Source organism: Gossypium raimondii, chromosome 10 (genome assembly GCF_025698545.1).
Source record: "Gossypium raimondii isolate GPD5lz chromosome 10, ASM2569854v1, whole genome shotgun sequence".
NCBI classification, from domain to species: Eukaryota; Viridiplantae; Streptophyta; class Magnoliopsida; order Malvales; family Malvaceae; genus Gossypium; species Gossypium raimondii.
Window position 1 is genome coordinate 5,188,925 of NC_068574.1, and position 19,263 is coordinate 5,208,187.

Genomic DNA, 19,263 nt, shown 5'->3' on the forward strand with positions numbered 1-19,263 from the left:
AGTTTTTTTATATTTGATACTTGTGTTTTTAATTTTTTTCATTTAAGTACCCAAATTTGTCTTCACTTTTTAATTTGGTAAATGAGCTTTATTTTGTTTGTCCCAATTAAGTACATGCGTTTTTTTACTAGAATACAGATGTCAAACATTCATTATTAGATTTGAGTATCAAATTGACCATTAAAACCAAATTCAAATACCAAATAATATATTAACCCTTCCTTTTAATAAATACACCATAATCAAAGTTTTTTGCCACTAGACCAGTAGCTTAATATATCATTAGAATTTTACCTTGTTTGATTTCTTTCTTTTTGTAATTTGGAGGATGAATAGTGTTATAATTTTACCTTTTGGGTCATAGGACATTGGCTCCTAGGTTCACGACATGAATCCTGGAAGCAAGTTTTTGAGAAAAGTAGATAAATCATTATAATTTTTGTCACAGATAGAGAGAAATCTATCCCAATTTTAAGGTAAAAAAATCAAATAAAAACATTTGCAAAGCTTAAGCAGGGGTGGGGATGAGCCAAAAATAAATCATGATGAGGAAATTTGGCTATTTCATGCAGTAAAAACTAAATTGATATTATCTTAATCTTCAACATAAATCCTGCTCATGTTCGTGGCGGGCCAAGCATTAAAGAGAAAATAGACACTAGATGTGCTAGAATTTAAATTAATTACCACAAAAGGCTTTCTTTTAACTAGTTTACTATTTGTTGTTCTATTCTGGCTTTTGACATATTGAAAGAATAGTTTTGTCTTTGAACATATGCTCTTAAGGTAGGGTCTCTCCTTCACAATTCCACATTGCAAATCCGTCCCTATACTTTGCCGAATTGTATGATGAACAAAAAACCATAACTCACTCCAATGTTTGATCTCTGGGTGTGGACAACAAGCTACCCACAGCAAAACAGAGAAACCTAAGAAACTTGATGATGAGTTGTTAAAACCATGAAGCACGGTTGAAATCACCACAGCTTTGCTTTCACCCAAAAGAGGAGGAACACAACTCCTAACACGATGGCAACCGGAGCCCACTTCCGAATTAAAGCCTACAGGCAAGAGTTTCCAAACTTCAGAATTGCTAACAATAATGATCTTTAGAACGAATCAAGAACAGTTTCAAAAATAATCCAGCCACAAATGCATGGAAAACCACTTAAGCTCTAGCTAAAGAGACTTACATTAAAAAATTATGTAGTTTGAATTGAAGGAATTAGACAACAAAATTAATAACCCATGGTACTTAAGGCAAACTTTAATCAAACAGTCCAACATAAATCATATCACATTTAAGTGCTGATCTTCTTCTTGATTTTTGTGGAGAGGGAGCAATCATACATACGTAACTAGCCATGCTTGTCTTTATGTCTATATGCAGAGCCTAGAACTCAAACTAATTGATGCATTAATTGCCCAAAGCAGACATTGATTTTTTGTGGGGAGGGAGCAATCATACTTATGTAACTAGCCATGCTTGTCTTTATGCCTATAAGCAGAGCTTCGAACTCAACTAATTGATGCATTAATTGGCCAAAGCAGACATTGACCTTTTTTTCTTTTTCTTAACTGGATAGGCCAGTCCATGCTCAAGGAGCCATTTTGACATTGATCATGTACATTATATCAATCGCCTATGTTTTCTACCAGAAAATGACTTTGCAGCATGCATTTGTCAACAAAAATGTCAAAAGGAAAAAGCTAAATGCCTCAACCTAATTCACTAATCAAGAAAACTAACCTGTCGATTTAAGTCTCTCGCCTTATCAGCATATATGCGAGATTCCGACGTCAAACGACTGGACATCTGACTGACCTCTGTATTGTCAGAAAAGGGAAATTAGCGCTTAGATAGTGAAAAGCAATACAATCTATCCTCAGTCAGTGAAAAGGAGAGAGATCAAAGCAACAGTAAAGACAATCTGATTAGGTGACTTCAATCTGAAGGTAATAGTTAGAAGTAAACTAAGCAGTGACAAGGTGCAACCATAAATGACTTTGCCCTTGTACTGCTAGTAGAGAATAAAAATCTACAAGCCGGGTTCTTTTAAATTGGCATAATGTGAACTGGTGAAAAGTTCCAGAAAAACTCAACAACAAAAAGACCAGAACAGCTAAATCTGACTATTAAAGGAACAAAAGCTACAAAACCAACCCATGACCTCACACTAGAAAAATGCTTTTTCTTTTAAATACGAATATATAATTACAAGGAACTAAAATCATCCAGTTATCAGTTATGTTCCAGCTTGGATTACGACTTGAGGGTAATTTATAAAAGTTAAATTGGGACAGAATCAAATATAGAGTAACAGGCTGGTCTCACCTAAACGATTTTTTTTTTCACATCTTTAACCAGTACATGCAATGCAGATGCATTAAAATTGTAAAAGCAAAGTTTACCTAGCACATGATTGTAAATTTTAGCATTCCTCATGGTGCATTGATTCAAACAAAGTTCAATGAATTTTCAAACTAAATCTTATAAAAATGTCCTAAAGTAATTCAGAAAAGAAAAAGGAATCTCTTACGGTCCAACTTTTCACCAACACCAAGAACTTCTTGCACATTGCGAGTCATTATTTGGTGAACTTCATAGAGTTCATCATTCAACTTTGAAATATTCCGTTGAGTACGGGTGTCCTGGTATAATTTTTTTGTCTTCTGTATGAATGTATCTGAAAGACAAAGAAAAAAGTACAATCAAGCCTAGGAAGAGAAAGAACACAAAGAAAAGGAGGAAGAAATACTAATTCCAAACAACAGAAAAGGAACCTACCAAATTTAATAAATGCATAAGGCCTGGCAGCAGTTTCAATTTGAGCTCCATTAACACGTTCAAATTCATTCTTGAGGTCTTCCAGATATTGAAAAGCAAGTTTCTTAGGATAAGAACGGTCACACATTGTCAAGTAACAAACACGACCTTCAATGATATAGCTATGAACTTAGGTCAAGGTAACACCATAATGGTATAATTCAGATGCACCTGCAAATCGTACTGAGAAAAACATACAACAGAACTTATTTCTTTCCCTCAATAGAACATAAAGTATAAACCTATTTCATAATTCAAAAAATATGGCATCCAAAAAATAGACACCAGGACAAGGATACTGGAATACATAAGGACCAGTCTCGACAGACATCCTTGAAGCTTCATTATGGCCTTTAGAGAGATTCTTAAACAAAGCCTTAACTTGTTGTTTGTACATTTCGGCATCTGTCAGATCCCGACCATCATCTAGTCCCTCCGCCAGAGGAAGACCATCAGTAACACGAGCAATCATTGTCAGTTTCACCATCTTTACTCCCCTTTTTCTCAGCTTTCACAAAATCCCTTCAAACTAATAGAAACGCAAAATTAACACCTTAAGTAAAAATTAACAAGCCAAATTCCATACCATGATATTAAAAAAAGGCACAGCGTATTTCAATTGACTATAATTCGATAATTTCATTCTCAATCTTAATGGTACAACCACCCACCACAAAGCTGAAAATAAATATTATTTTCCACTTGAACAATTATCATTGCAAACAATTAAAATTACCGGAAAAAAAACATAAATTGATTCCATAATTCTGATATTCACTAAACCCTCATCATTGGTCAAAAGCAAGATCGACCCAACACTTCTTTTTCCAATCGAAAGGTCATTAATGTAATCCAAAGACAACCAATCAAGTCAATGTCATCACGATCTGACAAGGAAATATATATTTTTCAAGGATTCCAACAAAACCCAGAAATTCAGTAGAAGAAAAAAAAATCTCACATAAGAATTTCCACAACGAACGATTTTTTTCTTCAAATAAGTATATGCATGCACATTTAGAAATCGATAAACAAAAGCTATTAGTTTTTAATGGAATACCTGATTAGAGCATGTAGGTCTTCGGATTTCTCCTTGATTTCAACGATCTGAGGAAGGGGAAACGACCGGTGGTCCGACAAGTCTTAATGAGATGGAAATAAATGGAAAGTGAGGGCGTTAAGAATAGGATTTTTATTTATAAAATCAAATAAAAATAGGAAATTAAATGATGGCTTTTTGAGGGTGTCGTGTTATCAGCGATTGTACCTTTGAGATTGCCGTGCGAACTCCGAAGTTTCAAAGGTACAATGCCGTCTGGGAGTTTTTTTAAATTAGACTATTTTCAAATTTTCTTTAAAGATTATATTTATAGGTATAATAAGTATAAATAATATAATATTTTACTTTTATTAGATATTAAAATCTTAAAATTTATCAAATTTTTATTTTAATATATAGTTATTTTATAATTCAAATTTTATATATAGATATAATAAATATAAATAATATAAATTTTTGGTTTTTGTCCTAAATAAAATTCTATTTTATTTGATATCAGAATCCTAAATTATATCAAATTTCTTATTTCAATATACATTTGTTTTACAATAATGGAAAAAAACTATTGACGAAAGAAAAGAAGTGTTAATATATTTCAGTGAGAACAAAATCACAATTAAAAGAGGAAGTATAACAAATATTTACTTAACATCATATAATATTTTAAAATAATTTTAATTTAATTAATTTTTAAAATGTTTTAACATTTTCTCAATAATATTTCACTTAATATTTAATCCGAATTTAGGAAAATAATTGCTTAATTTGATTAAATACGATAGTAAATCAAATAAAAACATAAAGTTGAATTCGTGTAAATCAAAATAAAAATATTCCAATTTTTGGAATAATTCACTTTAAAATAAATAAATCTTAAAATTAGACAATAATTTTAATATGACTAGTATGGAACGATATATTTCAAGTATTCTTTGTATATTTAAAATTTAAATTTTTATTTTTAGAAAGTTGGTGCTTTTATTTTTCAAATTTAAAATTCAAATCAAATTGTTAACACCATTAAATTCTTCTATCAAATTCGCTGATGTAACATTTTAAAATTAAAAAAATACTCACTTAATAGTTACGTAACAAAAAAATTGGCATTGCAATGGACTTGAATTTAACAAATAATTTTAATAGTACTAATAAATCTTAAAAGTTACATCAATATTTTAATAAAAAAGTATTAGAGCTAACCAGTGACATTGTAAAAATTGAAGTACCTAGTTATGTTTTGAGTATAAAGATTGAATCCTAAATTTAAGTGTAACACAGGGATCAAAATTAAAATTTGACCATTATTATATAATTTAAAATTTGAGTGTAGGATAAAACTAAAATTAAAATTTTTCTCTTTTTTTTCTATAAAATGAAAAAGAAAAAGAAGAGAGACTATTCCATAAGGAAGGTCTTGTTATATATAGTTATATAGATATGTAACTAGTTTATATTCTCGTGCATCATACAGGGATCAGTTATGTACATTAATATTAATCTTTTTATAATATTACTTTTTATTTACAATCATCAATGAATTTCCTCAAAAATGATGAATGAATTGAGAAAGTAACATAATTACAAAATATTTTAAAAAATTAATTAATTTAGAATTGATTATATTAAGGTTATTTAATCTTAAAAATATTTTATATTAAATCATCATAGTTTGAATATTTAAATATAAAAGAAGGGTAAACTACTAAAATGGTCATTTTTGTTTACTTCATGTTACATTTTAGTCATTTACGTCATCATGTTGTAACATTTTAGACACTGAACTGTTAATTGCATTTAACGATGTAACGGTAAATTGACGTGGCATGTTAAATCATCATTTCAAACAAAAAAAATTAGGTTAAATTATACAATTGGTCCCCATATTTTTCATTTTGAGTAATTTAATTTTTTTCCTTTTATGATCTTTTAACTTTCCTTTTTTTTTCTTCTCCCTTTATTCTCCTCCCTTCTCTATCTCTTTTAACATGGTTTTTCTATATTTTCTATTTGTTAAAACTAATCACTATACTTCATGAAGGTGGTTCCCACTATTTTCTTTCTGAAATCAAAAGAAAGTGGAAACATGTCATGAGAAGGGAGCAACAAAGAAACCCCATCGATGGTATTTCAGTCGAGTGACAAAGTTCAAGGAACAATGGAGGAGTTAAGGAACATATTGGGATGAGTTCTCCAACTAAAGATCACTTCTTTAACGAAAGAATCGCAAGGCCATCTTTCGGTGTCAACAAGGGAGAAAAGCCATGCAAGCTAAAAGGCTCCAAATTAGGCACAAAATCTGAGATTACTAACTTTTCTCGGCATTAAAACCTCTAGATCGAGGTGAAGAAACATCTATCCGATATAATAATAAATGGGGATGAAAATGTGGATTTTTCATGCCAAAAGGTTTCTAAATCCTCAAGGAGGATTCTCTCTCCCAGAGTAACTTGTCCCCTTTTGGTAGCCCTAGGAGGAACTCAGAATTTAGTTTTATAACTACACGGACGAGATTTACTAGCTGTGACAAATTCTAGAATGTAAATGAAAACAATCAGTAAAACTATGTCAGCCATCCAAGTCAAGTAACAACAGAGGAACCAGAGAGCTAACTTTGCTTTTCGGATGACAAAGCTAGTGATGAAGTCCAAGCTGATAATGCAATTTTGAACAAACCCAATACTTGTCTAAACGATGACAAAGAAGATCAAACTTATTAGTCTACTAAAGATGAAATGAGTATTGAAGGTATTGTTTTGCGTTCGATTATTTTATGATCCAATTATGAATTTATATTTAACCTTTATAAAATGTATACAAGAGGGGTGAATATTGTTGAAGATGACAATATGGTTACGGGGGAAAGCAACCTTCACAAAGTATGAGGACTAGTTTTAACAAATAAAAATATAGAAAAACTATATTAAAAGAAATGACAAAGAAAAGAAAATAGAGGGAGAAGTAGAAGAGAATAAAATTAAAATAAATCCAAAACTACAGAAAATAATAATTAATAATTAAATATAAAAATTATAAAATTCAATAAAAAGTATAAAAATTTTTAAAAATATAAATAATTATAAAATGATAAAATTATAAGAAATATAAAATACATAAAAAATGAAAATTATAAAAAATAAATAAATTTCCCAACAAAAAAATAAAACAAAATTTTTATTCGATTTAATAATAAATTAATCGAATCAAACATAACGATTCAGAACAAAATAAAAACCAACGATCAACACATGAAGAGTTAAAAAAATTGAAAGAACGTATCACCCTGAATTAAGGGTGGGTTTGGATGGGCGGTGCGTTTACCTGCGGTTAGTGTAAAAATAACAGTGACGGTGAGATTAGATACTATAGCGATACTGTAACGTGAGACAAAAAGTAAGCTGAACGCACCGCACCGCACCCAATCGCCCATCCAAACTCACCCTAAGTCTAGCAATTGCCAATTTGTCAGAATCACCACTCACCGTCCTACAAGCATGGGAAATAAACCGTGTTTTTTAATTCATCTAAACTTTTTTTAATGTCCAAGTGGTGAACAAAGTGGACTATTTTTTTTTTTTTTGAACTTCTTTTTAGGTCATAGATAATTTTCTATATTGTTTTGTAGTTTTTATCATTTTATATATTTCTTTATTTTTGTAATTTTCTATAATTTTAATTTAATTTATATAATATTCTTAATATAAGTTATATTTTATTTTTGTCGGGAAAATGAAAAAATAATCATATTTTTATTTTTTGTAATTTTTATATTTCTCTATAGTTCATAATTTTATCAAATCTATAATTATCGTTATTAATTTTATAATCTTTTAAATAGTTTTACAATTTTTTTATAGTATGTAATTTCTATAGTTATTTATTAACTTTAATTTTCAATATTTTCTATAATTTTAAAAGTTTCCATTTTATTAGTTTTATGGTTTTTATATTTTAAACAAAGTTAAAAGAGAATATCAATTTTCTTTTCCATGTGGCACTACTGTGATGTTCAATGTTACAAACATAACGCACAATTTTTTGTTCGAAAATGAAACTATGCATTCCATAGGAATATTAGAATTTTTTTTAAAAAAAATGGGTGACACATATACTACAAAATGTGAAAATAACCTATCGGATTTTTCTATTCGATTTTCCAGTGGAAATGCTATAATCCTAGTACTTCTCGAAGCAGGTTATAAACCAGGGCAGCCACATTCCCACGTAGTGGTGCATCGCAATCACATATAATTTCTTTATCAATTTTGAGCCCTGTTTGTTGGTTTATTTGTTTTTTATAATTAGAGGAAAATGAAATTATTTGACATTAAACTCAAGCTTTTATACCTACAAAGATTATCGGCCCATTTGTTTGCATCTTATATGCAAAAAGTTATTTCAATATAAGTAAATTTATTAATGCAAATTACCAATACTGTGTGCCAAATGATGGTGACCAAATGGTATGATATCTCACATTTGGACCATAAAAGTTGAGGATGGTTGGGTTGGCCCTTTCGACCACAACTTTTATCTTCTTTCCCGAAGTAGTAAACATCCAACTATACACCTATGTTAAACTGGTTTACCCATTTTAACCAGTTTAATGTTTCTATATATATTTTTTCTATTAAAAAAAATGATATGACAATTTCACAAAGAAGCTTATCTAGCTGGCTTCCATATACAAACTGTCTTTATCATATTTGTACCTGTAAAGTACATGGACTGGATCATCATCTTCAGTCTCTCCTAGGCAACTCCCAAATTAGCTTATACAGTTTGTTGGATATTTCCTCATTTGTGATCCCTTCAACCTCTCCACATCTCCATCCTTCAATCGAAAAATGTGTCTAGTCTCTTGAACTCTGCATGAGCTCGAACCACTGCCAACAGAAAGAGTAAAACCGAAATTTACTCATGCTAATCAAATAAATGAAATAAGACATACATGCAAATAATCACCTAGAGCCAAATTACCTGTCTTAATAAATCAGCTAGGGTCTTTGGAAGTGCTTCAATATTCCTCAACACGACGTAGTATGGGAAGGGAAAAGAATCTAGATATTTCGAAACTGAGATTTTAAATTGATTGTTGTTGTCCTGACTAGTTATTACCTCCTGTAGACCAAACAAAGATATGTCAAAAGAAATCAAATCTTATATCTTCAGAGGCAATCTGATACAAGGCGTCAACAGACCTGAAGATCCATGATTGATTCCTGCAGGCTATCAAGAATAAGGAAAGCAACCATTCGCTTACTACTTAAGACATCCCTAACACAACGCTTCAAGTTCTCCTGCATACATAGTGCATAAACACACAAGTAAATAAAACCATTTTAATCAATTTGGATTGGACAAAACTATCAGCACATGATTCCGTTCTCGTTTTTCTTTTCAGCAAGCACCTTCTCATGTAGCCGGCCATCCCCAATAATTAGTACAAGTTGCTGTAGAGGGTTTTGTCCAGAAGGAAGTCTTGCATTTGTAACTGCAGCATCCAGCTTCTTATTTAAAAACCTCAACAGATCAACAACTGGTTCATCCGTGATAGTATTCTCTTGTTTGAATGTCAGACTAGAAATCATCTGTCCCAGAAAATTATTTACAAAACGATCAGTCCTGTTGAAGATGAATAAACCTCTGCTAGATCCAGAAGAGGAAAAAAATTAAAAGAAACGCATATTCTCAGAAGCTTCAGAGTTCAGTGAGCAGTTAGACACACATGTAGTCTAAATGAAAGACACAGCAATAAGGCAAATAATCTCATTCTCTTTCAAGAAGGATAATTCAGAGTACTAACCTTAACACCTGATTCACCAGTGAAGGGTTGATCAAAATCATGCAACAACCTTATGTTTCCTTTCTTCCCGAAGCTGGCAACAGCCAAATTTCCAACTTCCAATTGAGACATGGCACGACAAACAGTCACTAAAGCTTTAACAGCAACCTCACTACAACCACTTTCTGCCATACTATGAGAGTCATCAACTGCAATAATAACTTGGTAATCTCGCTTATTTGGCTTGGTTCGCCTTAGCCATATTTTATCTTTCTGGTAGTGACTAGCTATGTATGGAATGACCTATAATTTCCAAACACGTAGAAAAATAAGGTTTTGCAATAAAAAAAAAAAGAAAAAAAAGAAGAAAGAGTAGGTATACACTCGACGTATCATACACTCTACCTTCTTCATGTTAATCCTTTTGCCAGTCTTATAATCCCCTTGGAGTTTGCTGGCAAGAGTGGGTTCCATAACAAGACGTAGCTGTTCAGCCAACTCATGGGATAGTCTTGTTGTAAGCAGCTCATATCTTTTCCAAAGAGCAGTTGCATTATTTTTTACATCACCTGCAGCTTCTTCAAGGTCCTGGACTTGCCCCATCTCCTCTTCACCTATTGAAAGTCTGTTGAGTTGATATACATCCTCACTCAAGTAAGACTTCTTTACAGAGATCAAGCCCTCTGAAATGTTTCTTTGATCACCATCATCATGACTACAGTCTCCATGGGATAGATGATTTGCTTGCTCCTCTATCTCAGAAACCTGAACCTGTTCCTTCTCCCTATTTTTAATGACGGAGGAAGAGTGCTTAATAGGATGCTCTTCAGGATTTTTCTCATCTATTTCCATATCAATGATACCATCTTCCTTTTCCGAAACAGTATTTTCATCAGGCTTCTTGACATTGACATCAGCATCCATCTGCTCAGCTGTAGCAGGTCCCAGTGCCTGAGCCGTTCCTTTTTCAAACTCAGAGACAAAACCATATTCGTTAGCATTCTCATCCTCAATTTCTTCCTGTGACTCCTCATTACCATCCTGAAGATCAACAGAGATGTTGACTCTTTCTTTCCACTCCTGAAGGGCATCTCCAACATTTCTGTAAGGGTTTGATTGTTTTTTCTTAAATGGAGCATCATCTGGGCGAGGAAACTCTGATTTTGGATGATCATCACCAAACTTCCCACTATCTGATGAGTCAGCAACCATGATATTCAAGTCGGACTTGTTAGTGGAGGGAAGATTTCTCTGAGCAAGGTCATTGTAGACATCACTGCTATTAGCCCAGTTTGCTTCGGGTGCAACATTACTCACATCCAATGCCTCACTGTTTGGCTGAGTCGCAGTTCCCCCATCAGGAACAGGATCACTATTGAGATCAGAAATTTCCGATTCAGAAACATTTTTCTTTGCAGCCATTTGGTTCATCTCAGGATCCTCCTGATCGCCACCAAGATCATCCTTCTCAGAAGTAGCATCCACCATATCATCCTTTTCAGCAGCTCCATCATGTCTTTCACTCTCCATCTCTTCATTAGTTTCATCAACAGGATTTGAGTTACCTTCATCAGTGCCATCTTTAGCAGATTCTTCTTCCTCGTCAGCACCATCATCTTCCTTAACATCAGTTTCATCCATGTTGATATCTTCACTAGAATTTTGATTCAGCTCGTCAAGTTCCAATCCAGTTGGATCAGTAAATGCCTCTTCTTTGTTTAAGTTCATGTCTTCAATGTTCTCATTCTCATCGACATCAGCCTGATTTTCACTCTCACCAGTTTCCTTCCCAAGTTCATTCATTTTATTTTCTTCAGGTTCATCAGCATTACCAGCAGAATCTTCCTTGCCTCTGAACTCCCTACTGCTCATGTCACTGTTCCTAACTGAAGGCCCAGATTCATACTTTTCATTGTTATTTGGATTCTCATCATCATCCTTGTCCTGAAGCTTCTCATCAACCACTTCACTCTTTTCTCCAGTTTCCCCCATAGCAGATTCCAATTGCTGATCCTCAGTATCTTCGTCATTATCCTCTCCAGAGTCATCCTCACTGACACTAAATGTATCAGCAGCAAAATCCTGCTCCATCTCAATTCCTTTTTCATTCTTACTTGGAACATCATTTGAGGCATCTTGTTCTTCACTTGGCTGCAGCAGCATGGAGTGAAAATTTATTATAATTTCTCACAATTAAATGTTATGAGTGAATAAGGAAACTCCAATTTAATACAGTAACATACCTTTTCAGATGCCCCAAGAAGCTGATCTTCATCATTTATCTGGTCGCTGACATCATTTACCCCAGCACCTTCCCCCATACCTGTCCCACTGGCATCTCTAGTCATATCATGACTGGTATCATCTTCCTGGTCTTTCGGTGAAACACCAAATCCTTTGGCAAACAATGCAGCTAAAATATTTGCAAGTCCATGAGTAACTACAGAAACCTGCACAGAAGAACAAAAATCAAGTCCTAGAAATATCCAGCTGGGGAACCTTTTGCTGCTTTTTCTAATAGTTAAAAGATTGTACAAAAGAATACAATAAATTCTATAAACAGAATTGCATAAAAGTTTTGATGGCAAAACTACCAATCCAATTTCCTACACATTTTATTAGGGGATATACCAAAACAGAATGCATAAAGGTTTAGATGGGATGAAAATGTAGTAACTGTGATAGCTCAATCGCTCTAGTTAAGTACTTTCAACATACAAGTTATGCCTCATTACAATGTGGACAGACAGGAAAAGCAACATAAAATAAATCGCAAGGATTCATAATGAACCAACTTACTGTTTTATGCATAACTAAGAAGTCTTCAAGGAAACTATCACTAAAGCTTGATATTAAGTCCAGCAAGGCATGTATGCACTTTAAGAGTGTTCCACAATGCAAAGAGAGACTGAAAACATTCTTGCCAGAATGATTTATCAGATATTCCTGCCACAGACAGAACTAAATCAGAAGGCAAAAACCAAACATATTGTCAGGAGTCACTTACAAACACAGAAATAATGAACTTACTGCGAACTGGATTGTTTCAAGAACCTTATCACATAGTTCATCCACTCTCAAATTTACAGATTTAAATAGGGACTCCCATGCTGTTATACTCGCTGATTGAGCTTCAGGTTGAGGTACATGGTTATCCAGTGAACCTAACTTTTGCAACACGTCCATAACATGAGTAATTGTTCTTTTGAAGGCATCACCAAACTGAGCCTCAAGTTCAGGACACTTTTCACAAGGACCAGCTAGCTCATGAAGATTTTTGCATTCACTCTCCTTGTCAAAGGCTATCCTAAACCATTCGGCGATCAACTTCCCCTGCAAAAGGAACACTTGATTCACTAAAGCTCCCTCTAAACACACCAGCAATGCACAGAATACATTCAACTATTTCGAGACTCTATAATTGACACATGTATACTTCTAGAAATAGAAGATACCTTCTTGAATCTTTCACCAAAATGACTGAGCACGGACTCTATAATTGAATTTTTTTCAAAATCTCCCTTGACAGAAACAGAAAGCTTCTGCTCAAACTCCTGAAGCACTTGGAAGTTATGAAGCACCAATTGTTCCATCTGTTCCGAAATCACACAAGGATGAATGGTACCAGCCAAAGTGACTATAGATCCATCACAACCAACAAAATAGTTGTCCAATAATTCCTGTGACAGAATTCTAATTAGTAACAACACCCTTGTGAAAAGGCCAATACCGCTTAGAAGAAAGTTTTTGCACCTTAGATTTCTTTAAAGTTGGAATAAATTCTTCAATGACACCAAGGACCCTATTTGCTACAGCTTTGACATTTTGACAAGAGTTCAAATGGGTAGATTCTACAGTTCTGAGCAACAGAGACTCTTCAATCAACATTGCGTCCAGATTATCAAACAGTTGCTGCAATATTACCAACATAACTTAGCAGAAGCTTTACAGAAAATAGAACAAGCAAAAATAAAACATATACCTTCTGTTGCCACAAGCTGTTAAAGGTGGCATGTTGACTTTTAGCAAAAACACAACCTCCATTTGTCTTTCCAAAAGAATCCGTGCAAAGCGAAAATGAACTTTCCAGAGCAGTGGCATATTTGTGCAAAGTGTTTAATTGTCTGGCAAAATCATAGGCAGCTTCTCTTTGCATTTGTAGTATAATTAAAAGATGGCTAAGATAAGAAACCGACCGGCTAACCTGCATAAATTATTAAAACAAAGAAAATTTTATCATAAGCTGTTTTTAATCCCCCTTTCCTTATTGCTTAAAGCTTAACCTTCCAGGCAAGAAGGAAATAATTAAAATGGCTGCACAATTGCAGCAAATGAAGCAGATAAATAAGATGTGATTTATCCTTAATATTCAAAAGTAGAGGTATAAACAAGCATGCAAAGAACCAGGTTTCTACCGAGCGGCATTGATAGCCACAAATTCTACCTGCTCAGATGTAAAATCTTGATGATGTTTCAGGCGAATCTGTTGAAGAACCTGCACTGCAGCCAAGCTTTTGAAGTAAAACTCATTAACTCTTTTCCATTCAGACTCCAGATTTTCCTTCGGCAAACATTTTTCCACATTAGAAGCAACATCAGCAACTCCATTAGGTAGCCTAGTTCGTGCCATCAACAAATGCTTTGCATCATACGAGGGCTGAAGGAATAACCAGCTTGAAGGATTTGATATCTACCAAATGCCAGTACAACCAATTTAGGATGAATCATAAAATTTAAACAGCAATGCACAAAAACTACAAAAGTGAAATCAAGCATCAGTTACCTCCATAATTTCAAACTTGTGTCTATGTAGCCCAGTGCTTTCTAAAAGCTTTAGAAGCTCAGACAACGCCCTCTTCTTCCCTTGACTTCTGTTAACATCCATCCAAAGGTCACCACAATCCATAGTCGTTCTACCTATTTTTTCAAGTGTGTGCCACAAACCATTCCACTCATCCTGGAAAGATAAACATGCATTTTGGGAGAAGGAGAACTGCCTGGTGACACCTGCAATGTCTTCAAAAATTAATTTCTTAAGAATTTCATCCGATAATGTCTCCTGAACATTTTATTTAAATGAAACTGTAAAGGAAAGAAGTAGGAGCAAAAAGAAGAAAACCTTCAGAATTAATAAAATGTAATTCAGTTATCTTCTCAAGGTGCAAGTTTTGAAGGGTGTCATTTACTTTCTTGCCCCAGTTGGTATACCACAGAGACCTAGACCAGAGAAATGACCTCAATGTTAAGGAAGTTTTCTTGATGAAGAAATAGATGAATACAAAGAGCCCAAATGGAAAACAGTAAAAGCAAATGAACCTGTATTCATCATTAAACTGTGTCAGATTTAAAACAGAATTTAACATCCTAATGCTCTCAGAGGTATTGTTGAGTGGCTTTGGGCTTTGCATTGAAACAATTTTCAATCCTTTCTGCCCCGCCTCTTCATTAAGAATAAGCATAATAGGGTGCTGCAACATATCCTGTCCAACACATTAAAAGCAACTGAAAATGTTTGTCTCCAAAAATAGTTATATAAGCCTAAACCAAGAACACTGAATGAAAATCCTCTATAACTGCCAAGGGGTTGCAACTTACACTATACTTCTGTATTAGTTTCTGGATCTTCTGCCGAGGCTTTCTCAAGTGATCAAAGGACAACTGACTCTCAAAACGATCCCACCGACACAACTTCAGAAGATCTTTCAGTTCAGTCTCTATTTTTTTTCTATTAGCTTCTATCAACTCCATTACACTGAGGAAGGTACAGATATGATAAGCAACAAAACAAGTATACAAATTCTCAGACCAGGGTTTGGGTATTATGGATGGCAATAATAGAAAGTAACTCACAGCGGTAAAAACTGCACATAGAATCCAAATATGTTGTACAAAATTTTGATATTTTCCTCTTGCCAAGGGCTGCATTAAAATTTTGAAACAAAATGCTTACAATGAGAACATATCAGAGAAAATTGGACAGCTAAAATTGCAACATGGCCTAATTATGATGAAAATGCCAAGCCACTAAAAGAAGCAAAATAATGAAATTATATGCAGTGCAAATGTAAATAATTCTCCAAAAAATTGTTATTAATAGTAACTAATATGAAATGTATCATAACAGATGCAAAAACAGTAAAGGTGTCCAATCTCCAGCATGACTGACCTTGAATATATTCCAAGACTTCTACCACTAATTATTTGTCCCAGGAATGCAAAAAGAAGTTTAAGGCGCTTCCTGAATTCACCTATGCTTGATGTTTGAATGAACTCCTCCAAACTGCAAATGGTATTTGTGTTAGACACCAGCTCTTGCAAAATGAAAATTTACAAATAATAGAAGTCAAAACATGCCTTGCAATTGTAGACTGATCATGTCCGGCAGAATCAGAGGAATGCCTTGGATGAAGAACAGAGTAAAGCGGAAACCATAACTGCAATGAAAATAGTCACAAACAAATATTAAATAAAAATCTTTAAAAAATTTTAGTGATTTAAAAATAAAAAGATTTCTGAAGTTTTGCTTTTTTAGTTTTTCCCATTTTTTCTGAATTTATTACATATAAGAATATATTTTGTGCAGTGTGGCGCTTTCCCAACAGATATGACAATTTGCAACTTTAGGGGCCAAACTAAAAGAAAAAAAAAAATTTCTTTAGGTACCAAAGTAACAATAGGGCACAACTTTGCGGACTAAATCAACCTTTAACACAAAATTATGTTGTGGAAATGGGATTCAGCTAAAAGATAAAACAGCTTCTTAAATATGGCCAATTAGTATGAATATAACTCTAATGAGTTTAAATACCCTTCAATGTTCTGAGCATAATAAATAAGGCTGATTATACACTATAGGAATAATTGGCTTCAACTTTTCATGAGGGAATGATCAGAGCATCCAGAAGAACGGACACCAGATTTTCTTTTTCTATTTTTTTTTTTGGGGGGGGGGGGGGAAGAGGGACGAGAACAAAGAGGGAGGGAAGGGGGTCTACTAGAGCGAGTGTGACTGCACATATGTGTGTATGTGCACATCTCTAAATATCTAGCTCAATATCTCAAATTTTTTTCTCATTCAAATTTATTTGTAGTCCATACATCAAACATATATCCACTTCATACCTTCGCAGCATTTACATCACATTGGTCGTGAACCTCATCAAGCAACACAGGCCAAGAGTCAAACTCCATCTTTTGCCACGAGCACACCAAAGAAATAAGGGGTTCAAGTTGTTCTACCAAGTAAAAAACAAGAGAAAATGAATAAATAAATCACAAATCCAAGAAATGATTTCTAAGACTTAGCGCATTAAATACATACCAGAGAGAGAAAACTTTGATCCATTTTCCAGTAAAATCCGGGTCCTGTTAAGCAGAAACTGCAATCCTGATAGAGCCTTCACAAACAAGATGAATTCAGCCATCAAAAGGAGAGACTAAGGTCTACAAGCAACATGTCTATCACATTTATATACATTTCCCTCCACCAACCCCCCCACTCACCCCACCACCTCATTTTCATAATAAATGCCACAAACATGCAATTGGGAACATATTTAGAAGATCAAAGAAAGCTTTTTAACAAGGCTGGGTGGGGGATATGAAAACCTTCTTTTCACCTTTGGACAAAATCATAAGTATTTTACTGCAAGCTTAACCTTTACATAAAAAATAAACAACCAGCACAAATAGCTCAACAAGCAGCATTGTTATTTATCCTACCTTAGCTAAAGGGGTGCACAGAGGAATAGCCAAAAGCATTTCAATCACATCCAGGACTTTTTGTAGACCAGGGTGATCTTCCCATTCACTTAAAAGAGTGAGAACTCGCTTCTTAAGAGTAATGAGTAACTCCACCATTTTGGCCATTACGTAAGTATTTGAATCCTATGCGAAGGGAAAAGGAAACAAAATAAATACAGTTGAAAATGCTTTAAGCTGAAAATAGGAATACAGAACTGGTGTAATAATAGTAAGATGCACTGGTTTATAAAACCTTGTAAAAATTGTATTTGCAAGCTGCTTTATGAGATGAAGGAAACTTCTCCTCATACTCCCACCAGAGTCGAAGTAGATGCTCCGGCACAAGTTTGGCATCCAAAGTGGAAGAAAATAGACCTCCAAAACCTGCAAATAAGAAACAAGATAAGTTCAGTGTTTCTCGAAACAACAAAATACAAAATATTAACTGTAAACCACACCTTTGATCATTCCAACTCCCAAAGTGTAAGAGCCACAGAAGGAATGCAATCTGTCCACATCAGTGATTTGAAAAGATCCAGGCTGAAAAGAAGAAAATAGAGGTACATGGCATAAAGTTCACATGAGAAAACTCAAAAATCAACATAAAGCCAAAAACGCACTAATACAAAGAGAAGAAAGAAAATCATGATGGACATCCATCTTATGGGAGCAAAAAATTAGAATTACAACTACAAGATTATACACAGATCAAACTTTAAGAGGAATGAAAAGAAACCAAAGTAATAGCTTATGGGGAGAGGGGAGCAGAGAGAACACGTTCTACATAACAAAATTAACGACATTTTTACCATAACTCTTAAAGGAGTTAAATCAATTTGGAACATTGAATATGAACTAAAAAGTCATTTCCGACATTCTATTAATGTATTTCAGTACACTCTCAGGAGAACTTACAGTAAGGACAAGATCACTGGACCCAAACAATTGATTGTGTATATGGATCATGTTAATCAGAATAGATTCTTCCATTAGGCTCCATTCATCCTGTAAATTTTCATTTCTCTCTCCCTCTTCCATCTGAATCAACAGGCCATTAACATTATTATAAGATAAAAGATGGAAGGGAAAAAAAAAACAAATAGATGGTCATAATGGCATAGGAGCCTTACTATTTCAGTGGATTCTTCATCAGACAGCAATTGTTGCCATTCGGTGAAGTTGTCACTTGAAAGCAACTTGCCCAAAGCTGATATATCCACTTCCATCACATTTTCAATTCTAAATGCCCGAGGTCTGAACTTAAAAGATTGACCATGAAGGTCTTCTTGATTCTTCCCCTCAATTTTCATACGCATCCAAATGGTTGCAAATCCAGAGAAGATTTTGTCCAATAGCTGATTAACAATACATAATGAAGCATCAGCAAGACATCATGTACTGGTGCAAATGATCAACCAAAGGGCTTACCATAAAAGATGCATCATCCATCAACTTTGCAGTAGCCACCAAATGTGCAATACGAATAAGAACGTTATTATAAAGAGCAGCTTTCAGTTGCAAAACAGATCCCTATTTCAGATATGAAACCATGTCAGGCATGATGCAGGTTTGACAATGGAAAAATACAATTAAAGTGTCAACAGGAAGCGCAAGTACTTTTTCAGTTTTGACATCACTGGAAATGGTAACCAACTTTTCCAACAAGCTCAACTCCCTTTCGGAGAATTTTGTAATACAAGGCATGTCAAGGGAAGAAAACATAGGCAGCCTCCTGTCATTGACAGAAACTAACTCAGATGGGCAGCCCCTTGGGAACCTCATAAACGAGTGGATCGACTCCTGCAAGGAACTTCAAGTCAGCCAAGAAAGCTAATAAACAAGATTGACAAA

The 19,263-nt window shown here is 34.0% G+C and overlaps 2 protein-coding genes across 5 annotated transcripts in view; both read right to left on the reverse strand.

Moving 5' to 3' along the window:
* Positions 1-562: 562 nt before the first annotated feature.
* LOC105777725 (25.3 kDa vesicle transport protein) lies at positions 563-4,148 on the reverse strand. The gene is made up of 7 exons (XM_012601118.2): positions 4,095-4,148; positions 3,888-3,969; positions 3,127-3,356; positions 2,789-2,949; positions 2,541-2,687; positions 1,751-1,827; positions 563-1,061 (listed from the first exon to the last, which is right to left on the reverse strand). The coding sequence occupies exons 3-7, from the start codon at positions 3,312-3,314 to the stop codon at positions 978-980; spliced, it is 657 nt and encodes a 218-aa protein (XP_012456572.1). The 5' UTR covers positions 3,315-3,356; positions 3,888-3,969; positions 4,095-4,148; the 3' UTR covers positions 563-977.
* A 4,129-nt stretch (positions 4,149-8,277) lies between these two features.
* The window catches only part of LOC105776396 (midasin), a 33,411-nt gene continuing 22,425 nt past the window's right edge, over positions 8,278-19,263 (reverse strand). For 3 of the 4 annotated variants that reach the window (XM_012599024.2, XM_052622166.1, XM_012599023.2), the window contains 29 exons: positions 19,030-19,212; positions 18,841-18,942; positions 18,543-18,767; positions 18,328-18,450; positions 17,871-17,952; positions 17,666-17,796; positions 17,392-17,556; positions 16,991-17,066; positions 16,792-16,904; positions 16,024-16,103; positions 15,836-15,949; positions 15,520-15,588; positions 15,265-15,421; positions 14,986-15,149; positions 14,789-14,886; positions 14,453-14,685; positions 14,114-14,359; positions 13,652-13,873; positions 13,423-13,581; positions 13,125-13,349; positions 12,700-13,002; positions 12,469-12,615; positions 11,913-12,119; positions 10,075-11,820; positions 9,691-9,972; positions 9,296-9,475; positions 9,086-9,184; positions 8,865-9,005; positions 8,278-8,770 (listed from right to left, as the gene is read on the reverse strand). In XM_012599024.2, coding sequence (XP_012454478.1) covers positions 8,738-8,770; positions 8,865-9,005; positions 9,086-9,184; positions 9,296-9,475; positions 9,691-9,972; positions 10,075-11,820; positions 11,913-12,119; positions 12,469-12,615; positions 12,700-13,002; positions 13,125-13,349; positions 13,423-13,581; positions 13,652-13,873; positions 14,114-14,359; positions 14,453-14,685; positions 14,789-14,886; positions 14,986-15,149; positions 15,265-15,421; positions 15,520-15,588; positions 15,836-15,949; positions 16,024-16,103; positions 16,792-16,904; positions 16,991-17,066; positions 17,392-17,556; positions 17,666-17,796; positions 17,871-17,952; positions 18,328-18,450; positions 18,543-18,767; positions 18,841-18,942; positions 19,030-19,212 — 6,105 coding nt within the window. In that variant the 3' untranslated portion in view covers positions 8,278-8,737. The remainder of the gene's footprint in view (positions 8,771-8,864; positions 9,006-9,085; positions 9,185-9,295; positions 9,476-9,690; positions 9,973-10,074; positions 11,821-11,912; positions 12,120-12,468; positions 12,616-12,699; positions 13,003-13,124; positions 13,350-13,422; positions 13,582-13,651; positions 13,874-14,113; positions 14,360-14,452; positions 14,686-14,788; positions 14,887-14,985; positions 15,150-15,264; positions 15,422-15,519; positions 15,589-15,835; positions 15,950-16,023; positions 16,104-16,791; positions 16,905-16,990; positions 17,067-17,391; positions 17,557-17,665; positions 17,797-17,870; positions 17,953-18,327; positions 18,451-18,542; positions 18,768-18,840; positions 18,943-19,029; positions 19,213-19,263) is intronic. The other variant, XM_012599027.2, reaches the window with a different exon arrangement.

Coding starts and splice junctions, on each gene's coding strand:
- LOC105777725 (XM_012601118.2), bottom strand. CDS start 3,314: ATGGTGAAACTGACAATGATTGCTCGTGTTACTGATGGTCTTCCTCTG. Junction 2,688..2,788: donor TTATGCATTTATTAAATTTG/GTAGGTTCCTTT, acceptor TTTGTCTTTCAG/ATACATTCATACAGAAGACA. Junction 1,828..2,540: donor TGTTGGTGAAAAGTTGGACC/GTAAGAGATTCC, acceptor CTGACAATACAG/AGGTCAGTCAGATGTCCAGT.